The following is a 17,452-nucleotide window of genomic DNA, read 5'->3' as shown; positions in this document are numbered from 1 at the left end:
TGGGCCTGCCTCCATCCTCATCGAAAGCCGGCTCCCCGTGCTGCTCCTGCGTCGGGAGCTGTGCCAGACACTCCGGACACGTGGTCTTTACCCCCTGGGGCCTTCCCGCCTACCGGGGAGGCAGAGGTTTGCCGGACCGTGATGCAAATGCAAAGCTGCGAAGGGACCATGGCGGCCGTGTGACGGGGGGATCCTGTGGGGCGGGAGGGTCCCAGCATGTCCCTGCTCGGCTACCAGCTCTGAGAGTTGGAGGGAGCCTCGCCCTGCATGGCCGGCATGGGGGCTGTCACCCCCAGAATGAAGTGTGTGAGGCCCCTGCTGCAGCTGGAACAAAATACCAGACAGCAGAGGTTTCTGATTAGAAACTGCAGGTGCTGCTGTTGAATTGATAATTTGTATCTCTCTGAGATTTTTCACAAACATGATCACCAATTTCGCAAGGTCTCCCACATTCTTCTTGATTACAAAGTGAAGGCAGGCAGGGCCGTGTGGACAATGACAAAGCAGTGGCTGATCCTGAGCATCTGTCAGGAGCTGTCCCGGCCGCGGCTCCCGCCGCTCCTGCAGAGACACCGGCGCTGATAAAGGAACGAGGCCCAGAAAATCAATGCACCTGAGGCTACAGCGGTTGCTAAACACACAGAAAACACCTCCCTCCAAGAGGCCGGCGCTGCGGAAACTCCCAAGCCCAGCCCTGGGACAGCCGAAGAAAATTTAATCTCTCCAAATCCGCACCAGGGCACTCCATCCTGCAGCCCTGACAGCCACACTTATAATTAATTATACAATTTCGATGGGAATATCGACTAAACAAAGCTATAAATCATAGGAAAAGTCAATAGGCATGGACACATTCAATCATGTCCCGGCCAATGATTACTACTCTTAAAATACAATAATTATTTTCAGGAGCCAGCTTGAATTAAATTTCTGTCAGACGGGTACAACACCGGCGGTTGATGAAGGATGCGATGGACTTGGGGCTGCGTCCGGTGCAGGCACATCCATCCTGCAGACGGAGAGTTTGTTCTCCATGGCTGCGGTGCTGTGTGTTTAACCGGACCGTGGAGATGGGCTGACCATCTTGACCCTACGTCGATGGGGACAACTCCCAATTTCTGGGCACGACTGACACGGTGTGCCGGCACCCAGGTCAGCAGGAACCCATGGGGTGTTCCCGAAGGCGCTGTCGTCCCAGGCACCAAGCAGAGAGGATTTGAGAAGCAGAACAGCAATGCCGAGCCGCCGGCTCCACTCACAGCTCTTTGGAGAAATCATGAGAAACAGCCTGGGAAGGCGCCTCCTGAGCTCGGGCCGCCTTTCTGCACGGGACTCCCGATGTCATCGACACAGCGTGTGGGGCCTCCGCCATCACACGGGGTGCCTCGTGTGGCTTCAACCCCACAGGGTGTTTTTGTTCGGAATCAAATCCAAAAGTTCTCTCAAATATTCAGGTTAGTTTTCTTCTAAAGGTAGGAAACACTGTACAGTATGGTGGCTGCCAACAGCAGGGGGTGTGCTCTGTGTTGAAATGCTGAGAGAAAAGGAGGGCTTTGGACCCATACAAAAGACAATTGCTCCCAGATGCTTTGGACGCACCCCTCCATGCCATGCGCCCGGCTCCACGCCGAGTGCCCCCTCCATGCCATACCCCCTCCACGCCGCAGCCCCCTCCATGCCGCACCCCACTCCACGCAGCCCCAGCTGGAACCTGTCCCCCGTTACCACCCTACCTGTGGCCCACGGAGCCTCCCTCTTCCCTGTCACCTTGCTCCTTCCAGAACGTGCCGTCTCTCTTGGCCGCCCTGGCATCCTCCTCCAAGGGACCCTCCACTTTCTTCACGCCCTGTGCAAGGTACCTGGAGACCTCGCGGCACTGAGGAGCCAGCCCTGCTAGGGACCCTGAAAGCACCTCCTCCAAGCTCCAGCAGCCATGCAGCTGTGAGGACAGCAGCCCTGTCTCCCTCCTGGGCATCCACCTCCACCCAGACACCTCCTGGGTGCCCTCCCCCATCCAGACACCTCCTGCGCACCTGCCTCCACGCAGACACCTATGCTCCCCAGGCTCTCCCTGCTCCCCACTGATGAGGCCGGGATGTGCCACCTGGGAGTGTCCTGCAGTTGGAAGCACCCTGGGGCCCAGAGTCCCACAGGAAGAGCCACAGAGGGGCAGTGGGAGCCACAGGCAGGCCGCCCCACCAGGCTCTGGAGGCTTGAGAAGGAGGGGGGAGGGGCTCCACCAAGCGCAGGTGGTGGAGCTGGGGAGAGTGCCCGGTGCCTCCCACAGATGGAGCAGGAGGAAAGCCAGCCTGCCTGGATGGAGAGAAGAGGAGGAGACCTCAGGCTTTCCCAGGCTGATGGGGCCCTGTGGGGACAGGACACCAAGGCCTGACCCGCCCCAGTGGGGGAAGGGGCCATGGGCTCCTGCAGTAGGTGAGAGGGAATTGGCACTGAAGGCCCAGGCACCGCAGAGGCGTGGGCATCACGGGAGCCTCGGGCTCTGGGTTGATGAGTGGCAGGAGGCAGAAGTGACTTCCCGAGAGGACAGGAGGTGGGATCTGGGGGCCGTTGGGGAGGCAGTAAATGCCATCCTGGAGTGGAGGTTCTGGACCTGGGACTAGGGGCTGGCAGTATCTGCTGGGCTGGGCATGCCCCTCTGTCTGGCACTGAGAGGCTCCAGCTCTCCCTAAGCACTTTGCATGCACTGACCCGTGAGCCCTCACACCCCACGAGGGGAAACTGAGGCACGGACACCTAGCTGGCCCAGGACGCTACGATGTGAATGCAGCTGCACCGGCCTGGGTCCACCCGCCTGTGCTCCCTCACCTTTCCCAGAGCCACTCCCCGAGAGCTTCCTGAGGACGGGCCGCCTGCCCTGACGCAGTGCCGGGGGGACCACAGCTGGCTCAGGACAGCCCTAGGAACCGATGCCGAGATTTCCAGATCTTGGACGCTGGCTCGTTGCACACAGCATCACGTGTGGCTTGGACTCGCCACAGTGGGCGTGTTTACAGAAATAAGCTGAGGCCGCACATTGGGCCCCAGCCAGGTACTATGTGGTTCTTTACGCTGATAAACATTTGTAAATACACCAAAAATGGGACAAAAGTAGACCACAATAAAAAAATAAAATTGTAAAAAGAGTGTGTAGGCCACCCCTCAGCGCTTGCCTACACTAATCCCTCGAAGGGAAGACTCACGATTTCAAAACCGACAGCAGGTCCAGCAGCCAGGGCTGCCTCTGGCAGGGGCCGCCTCTCCGTGGACTGACCTGAGCCTCACATTCCCACCGACGCACACCTCAGTTTACACACGTGCTCATGGACACACAGTGGCACACCCATCCCACAGATGCAGATACGCACTCACGTGCACATGTGCACACGCAAGCACTAGTGCACACACACGTGCCCACACACAGACCCACACACAGCAAGTCTAGCGACGGGAGTGTGGGGAACCTGCTCCCTTCAGTCTCCCACTTCAGAGCGAAGCCTGAGGTCCTGCCGGCCCACTCTGAGACAAGGGGGTTTCCTCCGCACCCCACAGCACCAGCGTCTCCCCTCACACACACGAGGGTCTCTGAAGCTGATGGGTTGAGTGAGCGTCATGCTGCCTGTGGACAGGACAGTGACACGGAGCCTCCACCGAACCCGGCCCGAGGTGCAGGACGCACCCAACGTGTGTCCCCGGCAGTCTGCTTTGCACCGGCTCGGAGCTGAGCCCTGGAGGTGGCAGGGACAAGGCAGGGTGGTCCCAGGTAAGCAGAAGTAATGGGAGGGCCTGGGGGCATGGGTGTCTCCGGACGGAGGAGCTGCCACACCGGACCACAAACTCACCGCGGTGCCGTTGTTGTCTCGGAAAACCTCCTGGTTGAAGTAGTCGAAGAGTTTCTTTTCTAACTGGAGCATAACCTGTGAAGTCAGAGCGGTCCATGAGCACCTGAGCTCCCCTAGCCTTGTGCGTGTCCCCCGGCCCCACTGCCCTGGGCAGGCAGGGCGGCTCTGAGGGAGGCTGCAGAGTCCCGCGCAGGCCCCATGTGTCACCCGCCCAGTCACAGGCCCCACTCACCTTCCGGTCGTTGTCCGACTCACGAAATATGAGCTTCACCACTTCATTGGTGTCAGCGGCCCGGACCGTCTGCATGGTGGCTTTTGTGCAGAGCGTCTGCAGAAAGACAGCAACGGAGATAAGTCCCGGGGGGCCCACCTGCCCATGGCAGCATCACCCGACAGCCCGCGTCAGTGGGATGGGATGGCCGGTTCCAGACAGCAGCTGGTGTCACACCCAGATTTCCACACCTGGGGTCAGGGGCCACTCTTGCAATAGCTGACCATAGCTGACCCTCACACGTGCGAAGGGCCTGAGGCTGGCTGCTCCCCAGCAAAGCGTGGCTGCAGCCGTGAGGCTACCCCAGAGCTGCTGCTGCCCACAGAGCTGCTTCGGGGCAAAAGCCAGAGCAAGACCAGCAGGCTCCGAAGGCACGGCAGCACTGAGAACAGCACAGAGGGTGCCTGTGGGGGCACCTGGCCAGCTTCCTTCCGCTCGCTCTCTCCCGTCCCTGAACTCCCTCGAGAGCTGTTTGATTACGACAATGGGCAAGGGTTTCAGAAGGCTTGACCGGGAATGGTCTCAACAGGCTCATCTGATGAAGCCGATGTGGGAGGGACGGCTAAGGTCACACGCCTGCTTTGTGGTGTTAACTGGCTCAAACCAGTCCCTGGGGTGCAGGCTGGGGTGGGCAGGGGCCCAGAGGCAGGTGGACAGGACCCAAGAAGAGCTCGGGGCTCCGCCGGGGTCCTGGAGACCACACTGGCCGGGAGGACCAAGCACAGGGGCTGAGGCAGGAGTGCTGCAGGGTCAGGGCTGTGGCCTCTGGTGCCCACGGATGCTCAGTGGCCTGACCAGCTACGGGAAGGGGCAGCCGTCTGGGCAGCAGAGGAGAGAGGCTGAGTGAGAGCCGACCTCTCTGCCATACTGCACAGCTGAGCTGCTCCAGGAGGCACGGTCCTGGCCGGCGCAGATCACTATGAAGGATGACATTCAGGCCTGTTTTGAAAATTCTTCTTGCCTTAACAGGACAATGCAGGGAATGATCACTGAGGGTCAGTCCCTAAAGGGAGGACAGAGCTGGAGACCCCTCCCTGGGTGGAATAGGCACCCCGTGTGGACAGCAAGGGCCCGTGCCCACGGCAGGCAGAGGCACCCCGTGTGGACAGCAAGGGCCCGTGCCCACGGCAGGCAGAGGCACCCCGTGTGGACAGCCAGGGCCCGTGCCCACGGCAGGCAGAGGCACCCCGTGTGGACAGCCAGGGCCCGTGCCCACGGCAGGCAGAGGCACCCCGTGTGGACAGCCAGGGCCCGTGCCCACGGCAGGCAGAGGCACCCCGTGTGGACAGCCAGGGCCCGTGCCCACAGCAGGCAGAGGCACCGGTGCTCCTGCATCGCTGGTGTGGATGGAGGAGAGCGCAGCTACTGCCTTACACAAAAGGCCACAGACCGTAGATTCCATTTACACAAAATACCCAGACATGGCGAAGCCGGAGAGACAGAGGCAGCAAGGAGACTGCGGGGACCGGGAGGAAACTGACTGGGGCAGGTGCTGAAGGGATAGTCTGAACTGGATTATATGGAGGGATAGTCTAGAGTTCGATTATAGTTTATGTGTAAATTATACCTCCATCAAGCTTGTTTTTAATAAAAATATTATTTTTGGAGACAGGGTCTTGATCTGTCATCCAGGCCAGAGTGCAGTGGCGTGATCAAGGCTCGTTTTAACCTTGACTGCCTGGGCTCAAGTGATTCTCCCACCTCAGCCCCTCGAGTAGCTGGGACTGTAGGTATGCACCACCATGCCCAGCTAATTTTCTTTTCTTTTTTTTTTTTTTTTTGAGACGGAGTCTCCCTCTGTCACCCAGGCTGGAGCCCAGTGGTGCGATCTCAGCTCACTTCAAGCTCCGCCTCCTGGGTTCACGCCATTCTCCTGCCTCAGCCTCCCGAGTAGCTAGGACTACAGGCACCCACCACCACGCCTGGCTAATTTTTTTTGCATTTTAGTAGAGACAGGGTTTCACCTTGTTAGCCAGGATGGTCTTGATCTCCTGACCTCATGATCTGCCCGCCTCGGCCTCCCAAAGTGCTGGGATTACAGGCGTGAGCCACCGCGCCCGGCCTATTTTCTAAATTTTTGTAGAGACAGGGTCTCGCTATGTCGCCCAGGTTGGCTGTGAACACCTGGGCTCAAGCGATTGTCCCATCTCAGCCTCCCAAAGTGCTAGGATTACAGGTGTGAGTAGCTGCACCTGGACTAGAAAGCTGTTTTTTTTAAGAAAATAATATATGAGTTTCGTTTTATAAAATGACGACTGCACCAAAAGTAACTTTGGCTTTAAAAATTTCTCCCTGAAAGGGCCCTTGGGAGCTGGTGCTGCTGAGGGGCACCCCAATGCCCCGGGCGCTGGTCGGGGCTCAGAGCCGGGCATCAGGAGGACACCCCTGGGCCGGTGCCCGGCCTTCCTGTGTAGGTTCTGGGCGTGCGCTCAGCAGGAACTGAGAGGAACTGTAGGGCCCCTCGGCGGCCTGACCCGCCTCCTGCCAAGATGCAGCGTCCACCTCCTTGTGGCTGGTATGCAGCGTCCCAGCCTGGGCCAGGAGGCGGCCACCCGCTATCCCCAAAGCACACTCCAGGGCAGGCCGTTGACATTCAGAGCACAGATCGGCTGATCGGGTCAAGCCTCCAAAGTGGCTTTTGGACTCATGTGTCACAAATCAGTCTGGAGCCTTCAAACAGTGTGAGGATTAGAACAAGCACCCAAACAGCCAGGGCGCAGCAGGCCACCCTGCCCATCGCTGAGTCCCAAGGAGGTCCGGCCCCATCCAGATGCTAATGGGCTTAAGTGGCTTAAGCTGCTTTCCCTGAATGGGAGAAGCCTTGGCAGGCAGACGGCCATTGTAGCCACCCCAGGACACGGCTCAGGAAATTCATGGCTCTGTCTCCCAAAAGGCATCTGCGGGAGACTGTTTAAAAACCGCTTTATCTCAGCACTTCAGGCGGGCTCCCGAAGGACAAACATCGGATGGACCCCAGGGCCCAGGAAGGGGCCAGCCACCCCCCACCCCTCCCCGGAGCCGCCTCATTCACAGGCTGTAAAGGAGTGATCAGGCCGGGCTGAACGGGCCAAAGCTGGCCTGTTCCCTTCGCCTTTCAATCCAGCAAAGTCGTGGCCACTCATGCGGAAAGCGGCCAGGCTGGGCCTTTCCGGTTCGCCTACTTTTGGAAGGGATTCTTCTCTTTTGAAAGGAGAAACAAATACCCTAAATGCTATGTTTAAAAAGCCATCTAAGATGTATTTCGCTATTAGTAGCCACATGAAGAGGCTCTGGAAAGAGCGGCCTGGCAGCCGTCTTATCCACACTTAGAATTTAACAGGAACGCCGTGTGCCCGGGTCATCCACCTGCCTGCGTGGATCAAGAAATCCCTGCGTTTCTTCTTACTGTTCGGATAACCACGGAGGCATGCTGCCTGGACAGGGTGTCCACAGGCCCAGGGCACAGGTGTCAGCCCAGAAGAGCTATTTTCTGTGCGAGGAAATCACGCGGTCACTCTGATGTGCACAGAGCTGCGTGGCAGGCGGAGCCGCCCCGATGTGCACCTGTGCAGTGGGTCTCATGTCGGGAGCTGAATCTGTCCCATTACCCCTTAACTGTCACGGACACTCTGCCACAAAATCCAAAACTCTACTAAAGGCAAACGCATCCTCTCAGACCCTGTCAGCCCAAGTTTTTAAATGCAACCTTCAAAAGCTGGTTTATAAAAACAAAAAGTTGTTCTGTACTCTCCTAAATGAATCCCCGCTGGCTGTAGCCTCCGGACTCTGCACGCACAACCAGCAGGCGCTTGAGCTCCACTCTCCACCTGAAATCACCAGGTGTCCAGAGCGCCCTGCCTGGGTCAAGTGGACAGGCAGCCTCAGGGGCCCACTCCGGGCTCAGAAGAAGCCGTCTGGGCACATGGGCAGCCTGCAGTCGCTGCTGAGGCCCTACCCCAGGCTTGGCTTCTAGGTCCTGCCGAGGGGTCTCAGTGCAGGCAGGAGCAAGCCCTGGGCGAGGCTGGGTGGGCAACACGTGTTGCTCTTGTGGCTGAGCTGGGAGCTCTCATGCACCCGCCTAATCTCCAGGATACACTTCTCCTCGGGGGCCTCCACACCCGGGGCCTCCACACCCGGGGCCACCACACCCGGGGCCACCACACCCGGGGCCACCACACCCGGGGCCTCCACACCCGGGGCCTCCACACCTGGGGCCACCACACCCGGGGCCACCACAGCTGAGGCCCACCATGCCTGGGGCCTGACACACCGCGGGCCCACCACACCTGAGGCCCAGGCCAGGGCTAGTGCCAGCCGTGACATGCCTCACGTGAGGAGGAAGGTCCCAGCAGGGCCCAGCACAGACGCTGCCTGGACTCGGGAAGGGAAAGCTGGGATCCCAGGGGCGCAGCTCAGGTGCTGGAAAAGCAATCAGGAGTGAAGGCTGGGAGATGCCCCCTCCTGCCACACGGAGAGTCCAATTCCCTGGTTATTCCCTGGTTGTCAACACTCTCCCAGGCAGACGAGGGAATCCATTAGTCACTGGGGCCACAAACCTCCTTCCTAGGGCCAGAGCCTGGCAACAGTGACAGCTCCAGCCCTCACCTTCCCCATGGGGAGGCGTCCCCAGGAGCACTGTGGCCTCCAGGAGCTTGTGAGGGGAGAGAAGACCTGGTCCTCTGTGGCGGGGGGGCAGAACCACCAGCCCCAAGATCAAAGGCCGACAGGCCATGGCGCCCTCCTGAGCCAGCCACTGGCTCGGGCAGACCCTGTCCCCAAGCCTGTGCCACGGGAGAGGCGGAAGCTCAGGTCTCGCAAGCTGCCATGGGCTGCACCGCCGGGCCCAGGATGGCACTTTCGGGAAGGACAATGGTGCCGTGGTCTGTGGCGGCAAGTCAACCACGGCGGCTGCACAAAGTGAGGCTGAGGTTGAATCCTGACCTTTCTCAGTGGATGGAAACCAGTCGGCCCTGAAGATTGCCTCAGGCTCAGGGAGAGCCCAGCCTCATGAAGCCTGGGAACCCCAACAACTTCATCTCGTTGACAACTGAGCTTCTCTCTCCTCTCAATGCAGGGAGTAAGAGGGTATTCACAGTTAAATACAATAAAAACGAACCACAAAGCCAACGTTGCCCCAAAATCTAGACACACCACAGGCAGCTACTGAGGGGCAGATTCTAGTGCGTTCTTAAGGAATTAAGCCATCATCAAGAGAATGAGGCTTTTTTCCTCCAAACCGAGACCCCTTAAAGGAGATGATATTGAAACTCCTCATCTGCCCGACACCCACGGGCACATCCTACCGTGAACGGAATGTCCACCGACACTGATTCCACAGACACGGGCCAGAGGAGCCACCCCTCCTGGGGGCCCTGGAATTCCTGATCTGGTCACTGCCTCGGTGACAGCGGCCCCTCCGCTGCGAGAGCAGGGCCTCCTAGGAGGCCTGTGGGTGGTGGGGGGTGGCTCACATGCTGGCCCCAGGATCAGGCCAGTTCCTACATATTCAGCTGCAGAGTAAATCCTTGGGGGGCTCGACTAACTTTTCTCATCCAACCAGAAGAAAAACCACCTTAAAGCATAAAAGCAACAAGATGAGCCCGCTCCTTGAGGCCACGACCCTCAGCCCCTCAGCAGGCACAGAAGCTCTGCGGGTGCACCTGTTCCCACAGTGGTGTCCGGCAGCTTGGCCAGAGCGGCCACTCTGCTACCTCTGTGGGGGCCCGTCCAGCCTGGCCCTTAAGTGTCGCAAGACACAGACCTGCAGGTGGAAATCCACTGTGGCTGGAGTCCTTTCTCTAACAAAAACTTCTTCCATTCCAAGGATGGAATTCGGGACCACACGCTCAGCCATGGTCTGTCTGCACCAGAGCGAAGGCACCAAAACCAGGAGGCTGAGACGTGGCCCCGGCCGGCCTTGGGGGTGTCCTCAGCACACGTGTGCGCCCCAGTCCTCATCACAGGTTTCCTGGGAGAGTAGCGTCTGGGCTCCAGTGAGGCTGCCCGGCAGCAAGCTTAGCAAAGGGTGTGACCGCTGTGGGCTGGTGGGGGTGGTGTAAACTCAGCCACTGACTTTAGCAATTCAGAAGTTTTCTTCCCACACATGAGGAGGAGTAAGTCCACTCTTGAAGAAAGTGCTGATTCAGGAGCAAACTGCCCTGGCACTTTGCAGACACCCAACTGATACCCACGGGACAAACGGATGAATGAAGGGAGGGGCAGAGCCTACAGCCCCAGGGTTAGGGTCCGGCTCTCCGGGGTCGGTGCGAGGGGCTCACCCTCACTCCCAGGCCTGGTCCCTGCTGGGGCTGAGTGGAGCGCTGGTGGGTGGGCTTGAAGACACATCTTACCAATTTTTCATGCCCACCCCTCTCAACGTGACCCTGCGCCTGAGCTTTTATCCTGCTGACAACTTCATGCAGAAAAACACGCAGACCTCTGATAGCATGAAATCAGAAACAAAGGCCGGGGACAAAGGGGGCGCGGGGCAGGCGCAGGCCGGCTGGGTCGAATTTCAGCCACAAACAGATGTTGGCAGGAACATCTGAAAGGAAACTCTTGTAAAAGAAATGGTCTTAAAAACAATGCCTTCGGTGGTTAAATAAAGGGCCAAAGGACGCAGGATGCCTGTCAATGATAAATCTCGGCAAAGAGAAGCAAACCAGCATCATGAATTCTAATGATGGGTTTCTTGGCTACCAAGGGCCCAGGTTCACCACGCATTCCAGACACCGGTAAGGAAGCATCGGAGATGGGTGTCCCTCATGGTCCAAAACTCATCGGGAGGCACTTTTTGCTTCACGGGGCTGTAATTTACGGAAAGCTATGCCAGTCTCCAAGGCTTCCCTGAAGGACAGCAATGACTAAAACAGCAAAACCCTGCATGGGAAGCTTGGCTGGACACAGCCTGCCTGGGCGCCAGACTGGACGCAGTCGCCTTCCAGCCGGGGATGGCAGGAAGCGTCTGAAACTAATGGCCAGCAAGCGAAGCTAGGGACGGCCTTCTCGCTCAGGCCTGGGGCCGACTTCCAGAAGTGGTGGGCACCCTCTCTGCTCAGGTCAAGGCGTGGTGTCACCTTTGAGATTGGTGCCACTGGGCGAAGGCCTCCTCCTGCAGGGCAGGGCTACGCATGCTGACCCAGGTCAGGGCCGCATCAAGGGAAAAAGGCCGCCTCCTGCAGGGCTGCACCCAGGCTGGGGCTGCATCGTGGGGAACAGAGTGTGTTCTCAGGGTGGGACTCTGAGCTCTGTGTTCACGCAGGACTCACCTGGATTCATCCATCAGGAATAGAACAGGCACCTGTGAGGAGCACTTTGCCAGCTCTCCTTGGCCCCGTCTGATGCAGCCTGGCTCATGAGCTCTAACTAGTAGGTTCCCAGAGCAACCACCCCTCAGGGCTGTGGGCCCCGGAGCTGATCAGCGTCTGGGAGCAGGGCTCTCTCCAGGAGACTCGTGAGGACACCTCCTGTCCCACACAGCTTTGACCTGGCCTTCGCTCTCCCGCAGGTGCGAGTGCCTTCTCTGTAAATATGTATCCTTTCTGCAGAGGACGGCCACATCTTGGAAATAAGCCATTTGCGGGTGCTGCAGCCAGCTGCAGTTTACATCAGCTATTGAGAAAAGCAAGCGGACGTGGATACCAACGTCCACCTTCATTCCAGGGTATCCGCGTCTGGGTGTGATGAGAGCCGGGGTTCTGCGGAGAGAAGAGCAGCCTCCAGCTTCATTCGGGGGTATCGCTTCTGGGGGCAATGCAGGCTGGGGTTCCGCGGGTGAGGAAGCTCGAACTTTCCTGGCACAGATGCCGAGAAGCTCCTGCGGTGTGAACCTGCAGCGTTTGTCCAGCAGGAACTAGGCAGAGACCAACCACCTGTGGCCCACAGACACGGAGCTGACCGCTCTCGGGCTGTGGAGATCTGGCCAGCCCATCTCACGCCGTCAGCCCAAGACAGGATGTGTCCCTTTCTTTATCTCTATTTTTATGTTTTTGAGACAGGGTCCTCCTCTGTTGGCCAGGATGGAGTGCAGTGATGCGATCATGGCTGGCTCACTGCAGCCTCGACCTCCGGGATGAAGCAATCCTCCCGACTCAGCCTCCCGAGTATCTGGGACTACAGGCATGTCCCACAGTGCCTGGCTAATTTTACTTTTTTATTTTCCGTAGAGACAGGGACTCCCTATGTTGCCCAGGCTGGTCTTGAATTCCTAGGCTCAATGATCCTTCTGCCTCAGCCTCCCACAGTGCTGGGAAAGCAGGTGTGAGCCACTGTCCCTGGCCTTCTCCTTTCTTTGTCGGTGAAGTCTTGGGGTTTCTCTCCTCCCCCTCTTCCCCCTCCCCCTCCTCTTTCTCCTCCCCTTCCCCTACCCTCTCCCTCCTTCCCCCTCCCTCCCCCTCCTGAAAATCTCTGTGACGTCAGAGAAGCCTGACCCTTGGGTGGCGATGCTGGGGGTGAACATTGTGGACCCTGTGAGCGGCTCCCGCTGGAAAATGACCACAGGCACAGCAGGAAGAAACTCGCCAAGTCCCATCCTTCTCTATCATCCTGTAATTTTTTTGGTTAAATTTTAATCATAAACATGTCTAGAAATAAAGAAGGGTTATACACGGAAGTTCCACGTAGCCAACCTCTAGCGGCAGTGATGAAAGGAGAAAGTAGAAAAGGATTTCTAAAAGATGGTTCACAACGAAAAGCCAAGTACTTTACATAGGTTTTCCTTAAAACAAGTTAATAGGAAATCACTACGTTTTCAATGTAAGGTTCTTGAATGACTCTAGAAAACAGAACTGACTCCAGGGCACAAACATTGTCTATACTAACAACAATTCTCCTAGCAATGGTGAACGTGAATATAAATCTGTGCTCCAGGGTGCGGTGTGCCACTACGTCAACATAACGCTTGCCCTGTGAAAGGGGATTAACTAAGAGGCTCCCACCGCTACTGCCCTGAATGTGCCTGAGGGTCCGGACCACTGCTCAGAATCGAGGGGGCAACTTTCGTTACAGTTGAGAAAACTACAGAGCCCACTGACAAACCAGCACGTGGAAGTTCCAGGTTTACTGTCAGGTCACTGCAAATGGGCAGAGATAATTCAAACGCTAAGTTCTGACAAACGCCCCAGTCCTCTGGACATCCACCTGGAGACGCACTGCTGGTCCCGTGGGGTTAGCTATTCCTTGCTAACTGACATTACGGACGCTGGTGCAGGCCTCAGACGTCGCCGTGGAGTGGGAAAGGAGGACAACCAATCACTTCACAGGCGGCCCTGAGGTGCAAGTCCTGGCTTTAAAACCTGCTTCATCCTGCGGGCGCCACGGAAAGTGCCGAGGAAGCCGCACCTCTGGAGTCCTCTGGCATCCCCGTTGGGGTGGACACAGGCGGCACCCCCGAAAGTCAGTGCTCATCAAACATACACAGGCCAACGGCCACACGGGGCAGAGACAAGGTCCCCAGACCCTAGAAGACGCCCCTGCTGAGGCCCCTGGGCCCTGGCAGGGAGCAGGTGAAGGCCTCGCAAGCACTACATCCAAGTGGTGATCTTTGGAAACAGCACACATCACCTCAAACTAACTCCTGGGGGCTCCAGACTCCGGTCGTACGGCACATGCGTGTGCGGCTTCTTGGAAGTCAGAGGGCGGCTCACTTGGCCCTCAGGGCGAGGAGGGCAGCGGAGGCCAGAGAGCGCTGCATCCCCCTCTGGGAGTGGCTGAGGTCGGGGGCTGGCGCTACAGCCACCATCCCCAAGTATGCTGGTGGCTACCAGGACCTATTAGCACGCAGGCCCACAGGGCAACAGCTGTGCCCTCCAGGCTCGATGGGCTTTGGGGGTAGCAGGTGCAGGGTAATGATGAGTGAACCACCTTCCCGCTGTCTTCCGTTGGCATGCCTCCACCACAGGCCCCACGCAGACTTCTCCGGAGGCTGGGCCTGAGCTCTGCAGAGGGACCCCAGCCGGACTTGGTATGGGAAATGTGTGGTGAGGGCGGCAGGCACCAAGGACCCTTCCTCAGGGTCCCGCTCCCATGCTCGGCCCACAGTGAAGCCAGGGAAGGCGTTCTGCAAAGTGTGCCACGGTCCAGTTTCCTGGCTTTCTAGGACCAGGGTGGGCACCGGACACAGAGAATGACCATCCCGGATGGAATTTGAGGAGCTGAGAGCCTGGCATGCTGGGAGGGCTGCGGGGCGGGGTTTGCTGGGAGGGCTGCGGGGCGGGCCCTCAGACACTTCGCCGGCCTCCCGTACTTTGACGTCCCAAGAGACAGCCCTTCTGGTGAACTCCATCTTTTCAAAGGTCTTCCTGGTGAACCCTAGACCCCCGCGAAGGGGGACCCATCTCTTGACAAAAGCGCCCACCGCGAGGCCCTGGAGCACCGACCTCGTTGCGAGCCCCAGAGCCGGGCACAAGGCCCTGCATCCGAGCTTACGGGGTGCAGAAATGCAGCCAGTGAAAGGCGCCGTCGTGGGGAGATGTTGGCGTCAGCATCGGAGGCCTCGCTCCTCTGTGTGCATTGTCTGCGGCCACCCAGAGCAACAACATGCCATAAAGACTCTTTCATGTCCTCTCCCGAGGTTGCTCCCGGACTCCAGCGGCCTGGCAGGCTTGGACGTGGCGCACACGGAACGGGAGTGGCGCCCGCTAGCTCTCACGCCATCGAGAGCTCAACAGACTTTCCGGGAAGAAGGTGGCGGGTCTTTCTCAGGCTGTGTCTAGCACCGTGCCAGGCACCCTCTGCTGGGCCCAGGGGTGGCTCCACAGGACTGGCCCTGCCCGGTGGCAGAAGCACCTGTTGTGCCTCTTGGTGGCTCCTTCCGGATATCCCTGGCCTTCCACTGGCACGGCTGGATGTGGGGAGAGGGATGTGGCAAAGGGAGGGGGACGCAGGGCACAGAGCTCAGCCCTCGTCCCAGGGTCCTGCATGCTTCTCACAGCCACTGATTGCTAGTGGGGGAGCCAGGCATGATGTGTGAAGGAGGAGGGACGAATGAGGCTACATAGTGTCTGGGGTCTCCAAGGTCTGCCGTGGCACGGGAGACCTGCTCTGTGCCCTACATTTCCCACGGGTTTCTTTTAAACCAAGGGCAGGCAGAGGAATTTTTAAATAAAGTATGAGCTCATAAGAAATACAGAAAAGTGCACTAACGATTAGTGAACACACTATGGATTATGAATCAATTACGAATGAATCCAAAAAACAGTTCCTCTAACAGAGTTCTAGGATAGACTGGAGAAAATGCCACTATGTCTTTTAGTTTTTGTCTTCTTTTTCTATAAAATGAGAAGATTTTTGGCATCAATCTACCAGTTGAAAATATTGGATAATATTTGCAAAGTGAACTTCCTAGAAGAAAATCCCCTACATACGAAACCTAATGTCATCACTATAATTAAGTATAACATTTTATTTCATTTTTAGTTGAAGTCATAGGCCCTATATAGAAACAGACCAAATAAAAGTCTCTTTTTAAAGAGAAAAATTAAAAAACAAATTTAATGATTTAAATTAGTGATTCTGTTGTTGACGTTGCTATTTTACACCAAGACTGGAATAACAAGTGAGTGAGCCGAGCAGCACGGCTTAGCTCACATGCCCTCTGCAGCCCCCACTGCCCTGACCTCCACCCTCAGGGAAGGGCGTCCTCGTGGCCCTGAGGAGCTGGCAGGGAGGGCAGAGAGGCTGCCACTGGCCTGCCTCGCCATCCAGAGCATGCTGGGCACATGGCGAGGGCAGCACCCCACTGGGTCTGCACAAGGTCTGTCTGCACACTGGGTCCCAAGGTAAGATGAGAACTGGACAACGACTAATGTCCGCCCACGGCGGCAGGAGGACGCGGCTGCGCTAACTTTAACCCACGGCGGCAGGAGGACGGGGCTGCGCTAACTTTAACCCACGGCGGCAGGAGGACGCGGCTGTGTGCCCCGTCTTTCCATCCATGCTGCTCTGGAGATGGTGCTGAGGGTCTGCAGGAGTGTCACTCTGAGCCAGGCTTTCTGGGGGTCTGTGGGAGTTAGAAGGGACCGTCCCTGCCACCTGCCCTCTGGATGCACACTGTGCCCATGGTGCCACACCAAGTCCGCTCACGGCTGCGGGATGGGCCAAATCCTGAATGGTGCCGGGTTTTGGAGGGCTGCCCCGAGTGAGGCTGATGCAGGAACATCGCCAGGCTGAGGAGTCGGCCGCCATCCTCTCAGTTTCTAGGAGCTCAGGCCTACCCACACACAGGGCTAGCAACAGCTGCACAGTCGTCCCCACCTGTCATGCCTGATGGGAGCTGCCAGTGGACACAGGGACCCGGCCTCTCCTTCCCACAGCCCCACAGCGCCCACTGTGCCCACGGCTGAGGGACTGGGGGCAGAGGGGCTCAACAGGGCAGCCGGTAACCAGATGAAGTCAGAACTTCACCTGGAGCCTGGCTGGAGCCAGAGCAGCCGGCGGGTCTCAGAGGAGTCTGTGGGGCTGTGGGGGGCCATGACCAGATGCGATGTTACCTATTGGCTGACAGCTGCCCCTCCTCCCAGGACGTAGGGCGCACTAGAAGGAAAGATACCTGGGTGCCAGGAATGGCTGAGGTCTGGGCCTAGGCTTATGCTGCAGGGCAGGCTGGCCTCAGCCGCTCTTGCCGGCCGTAGTCTCCACTGAACAGTAGACACGGCCTTTGAGGCAGGTGCTGGGATCCTGCCTCACAGGCAGTGGTGGGACCCTCCCTGGTACCCTTTTGAGAGCCATGTTCTGGGAAGCCCGGCTCTCGGGGTGTCTCCTCGCGACGTGAGCCTCTCCCCGAGGACGGCTCCTTCCGGATGTCAGCGCCCCCCATGGCCATTCCCCTGCAGGCCCAGCTGGCACCTGACCATGTACCTGTCAGTGATTGGCAACTGGTTGTTAAAAACGGCCACCAGCCTCCGAAGACGCATCCATCACCGTCACTGTCAGAGAGGTGATGGACGACAGGTGTGGTGTGCGGTCGGGGCGCGCGGAGCCGGGTGCGCCTGGCACTGCTGTCACTCTTTGTCACCACGGCCAGCTGAGCGCCCCAGCTGCCAGTTGCCACTGCGCGAGGCATGCAACACACCCTCTGAACATCCCATCAGCAGCCGGAGCCGCAGGCTGCATCGCTGACTCGTGTGAGGATGCACAGCCCTCTTAGATGGCACACGACTGGCGTGTTTCATGTGTGTGGGTTTTAATTACAGCTTCCGTGGTGCCAGATCTGGTTCCAGCATCGTTTTTTCAGCTCTGCTCTGTGAGCGTGTCTGCATTAATCTGCATCTGAAACAGGAGGCTGGGCATGCCCGGGAGACAGAGTCTCTTCACTTTGCACACAGAGCCTCTTTCACAGGCTGGTGCGGGGCAGGGCAGGACTCCC

General features: G+C 58.2%; 1 protein-coding gene across 7 annotated transcripts in view; it reads right to left on the bottom strand.

Annotated features, from left to right (window-relative positions):
* Positions 1–17,452, bottom strand: part of INPP5A (inositol polyphosphate-5-phosphatase A) — a 249,651-nt gene that overhangs the window by 27,278 nt on the left and 204,921 nt on the right. For all 7 annotated transcript variants that reach the window (XM_028827054.2, XM_077947896.1, XM_077947897.1 and 4 more), the window contains 2 exons: positions 4,072–4,167; positions 3,840–3,914 (listed from right to left, as the gene is read on the bottom strand). In XM_028827054.2, coding sequence (XP_028682887.1) covers positions 3,840–3,914; positions 4,072–4,167 — 171 coding nt within the window. The remainder of the gene's footprint in view (positions 1–3,839; positions 3,915–4,071; positions 4,168–17,452) is intronic.

This window comes from Macaca mulatta, chromosome 9, assembly GCF_049350105.2.
Source record: "Macaca mulatta isolate MMU2019108-1 chromosome 9, T2T-MMU8v2.0, whole genome shotgun sequence".
NCBI lineage: Eukaryota > Metazoa > Chordata > Mammalia > Primates > Cercopithecidae > Macaca > Macaca mulatta.
The sequence above is the reverse complement of the archived record's forward strand: the minus strand, read 5'-3'. Positions and strand labels throughout refer to the sequence as shown.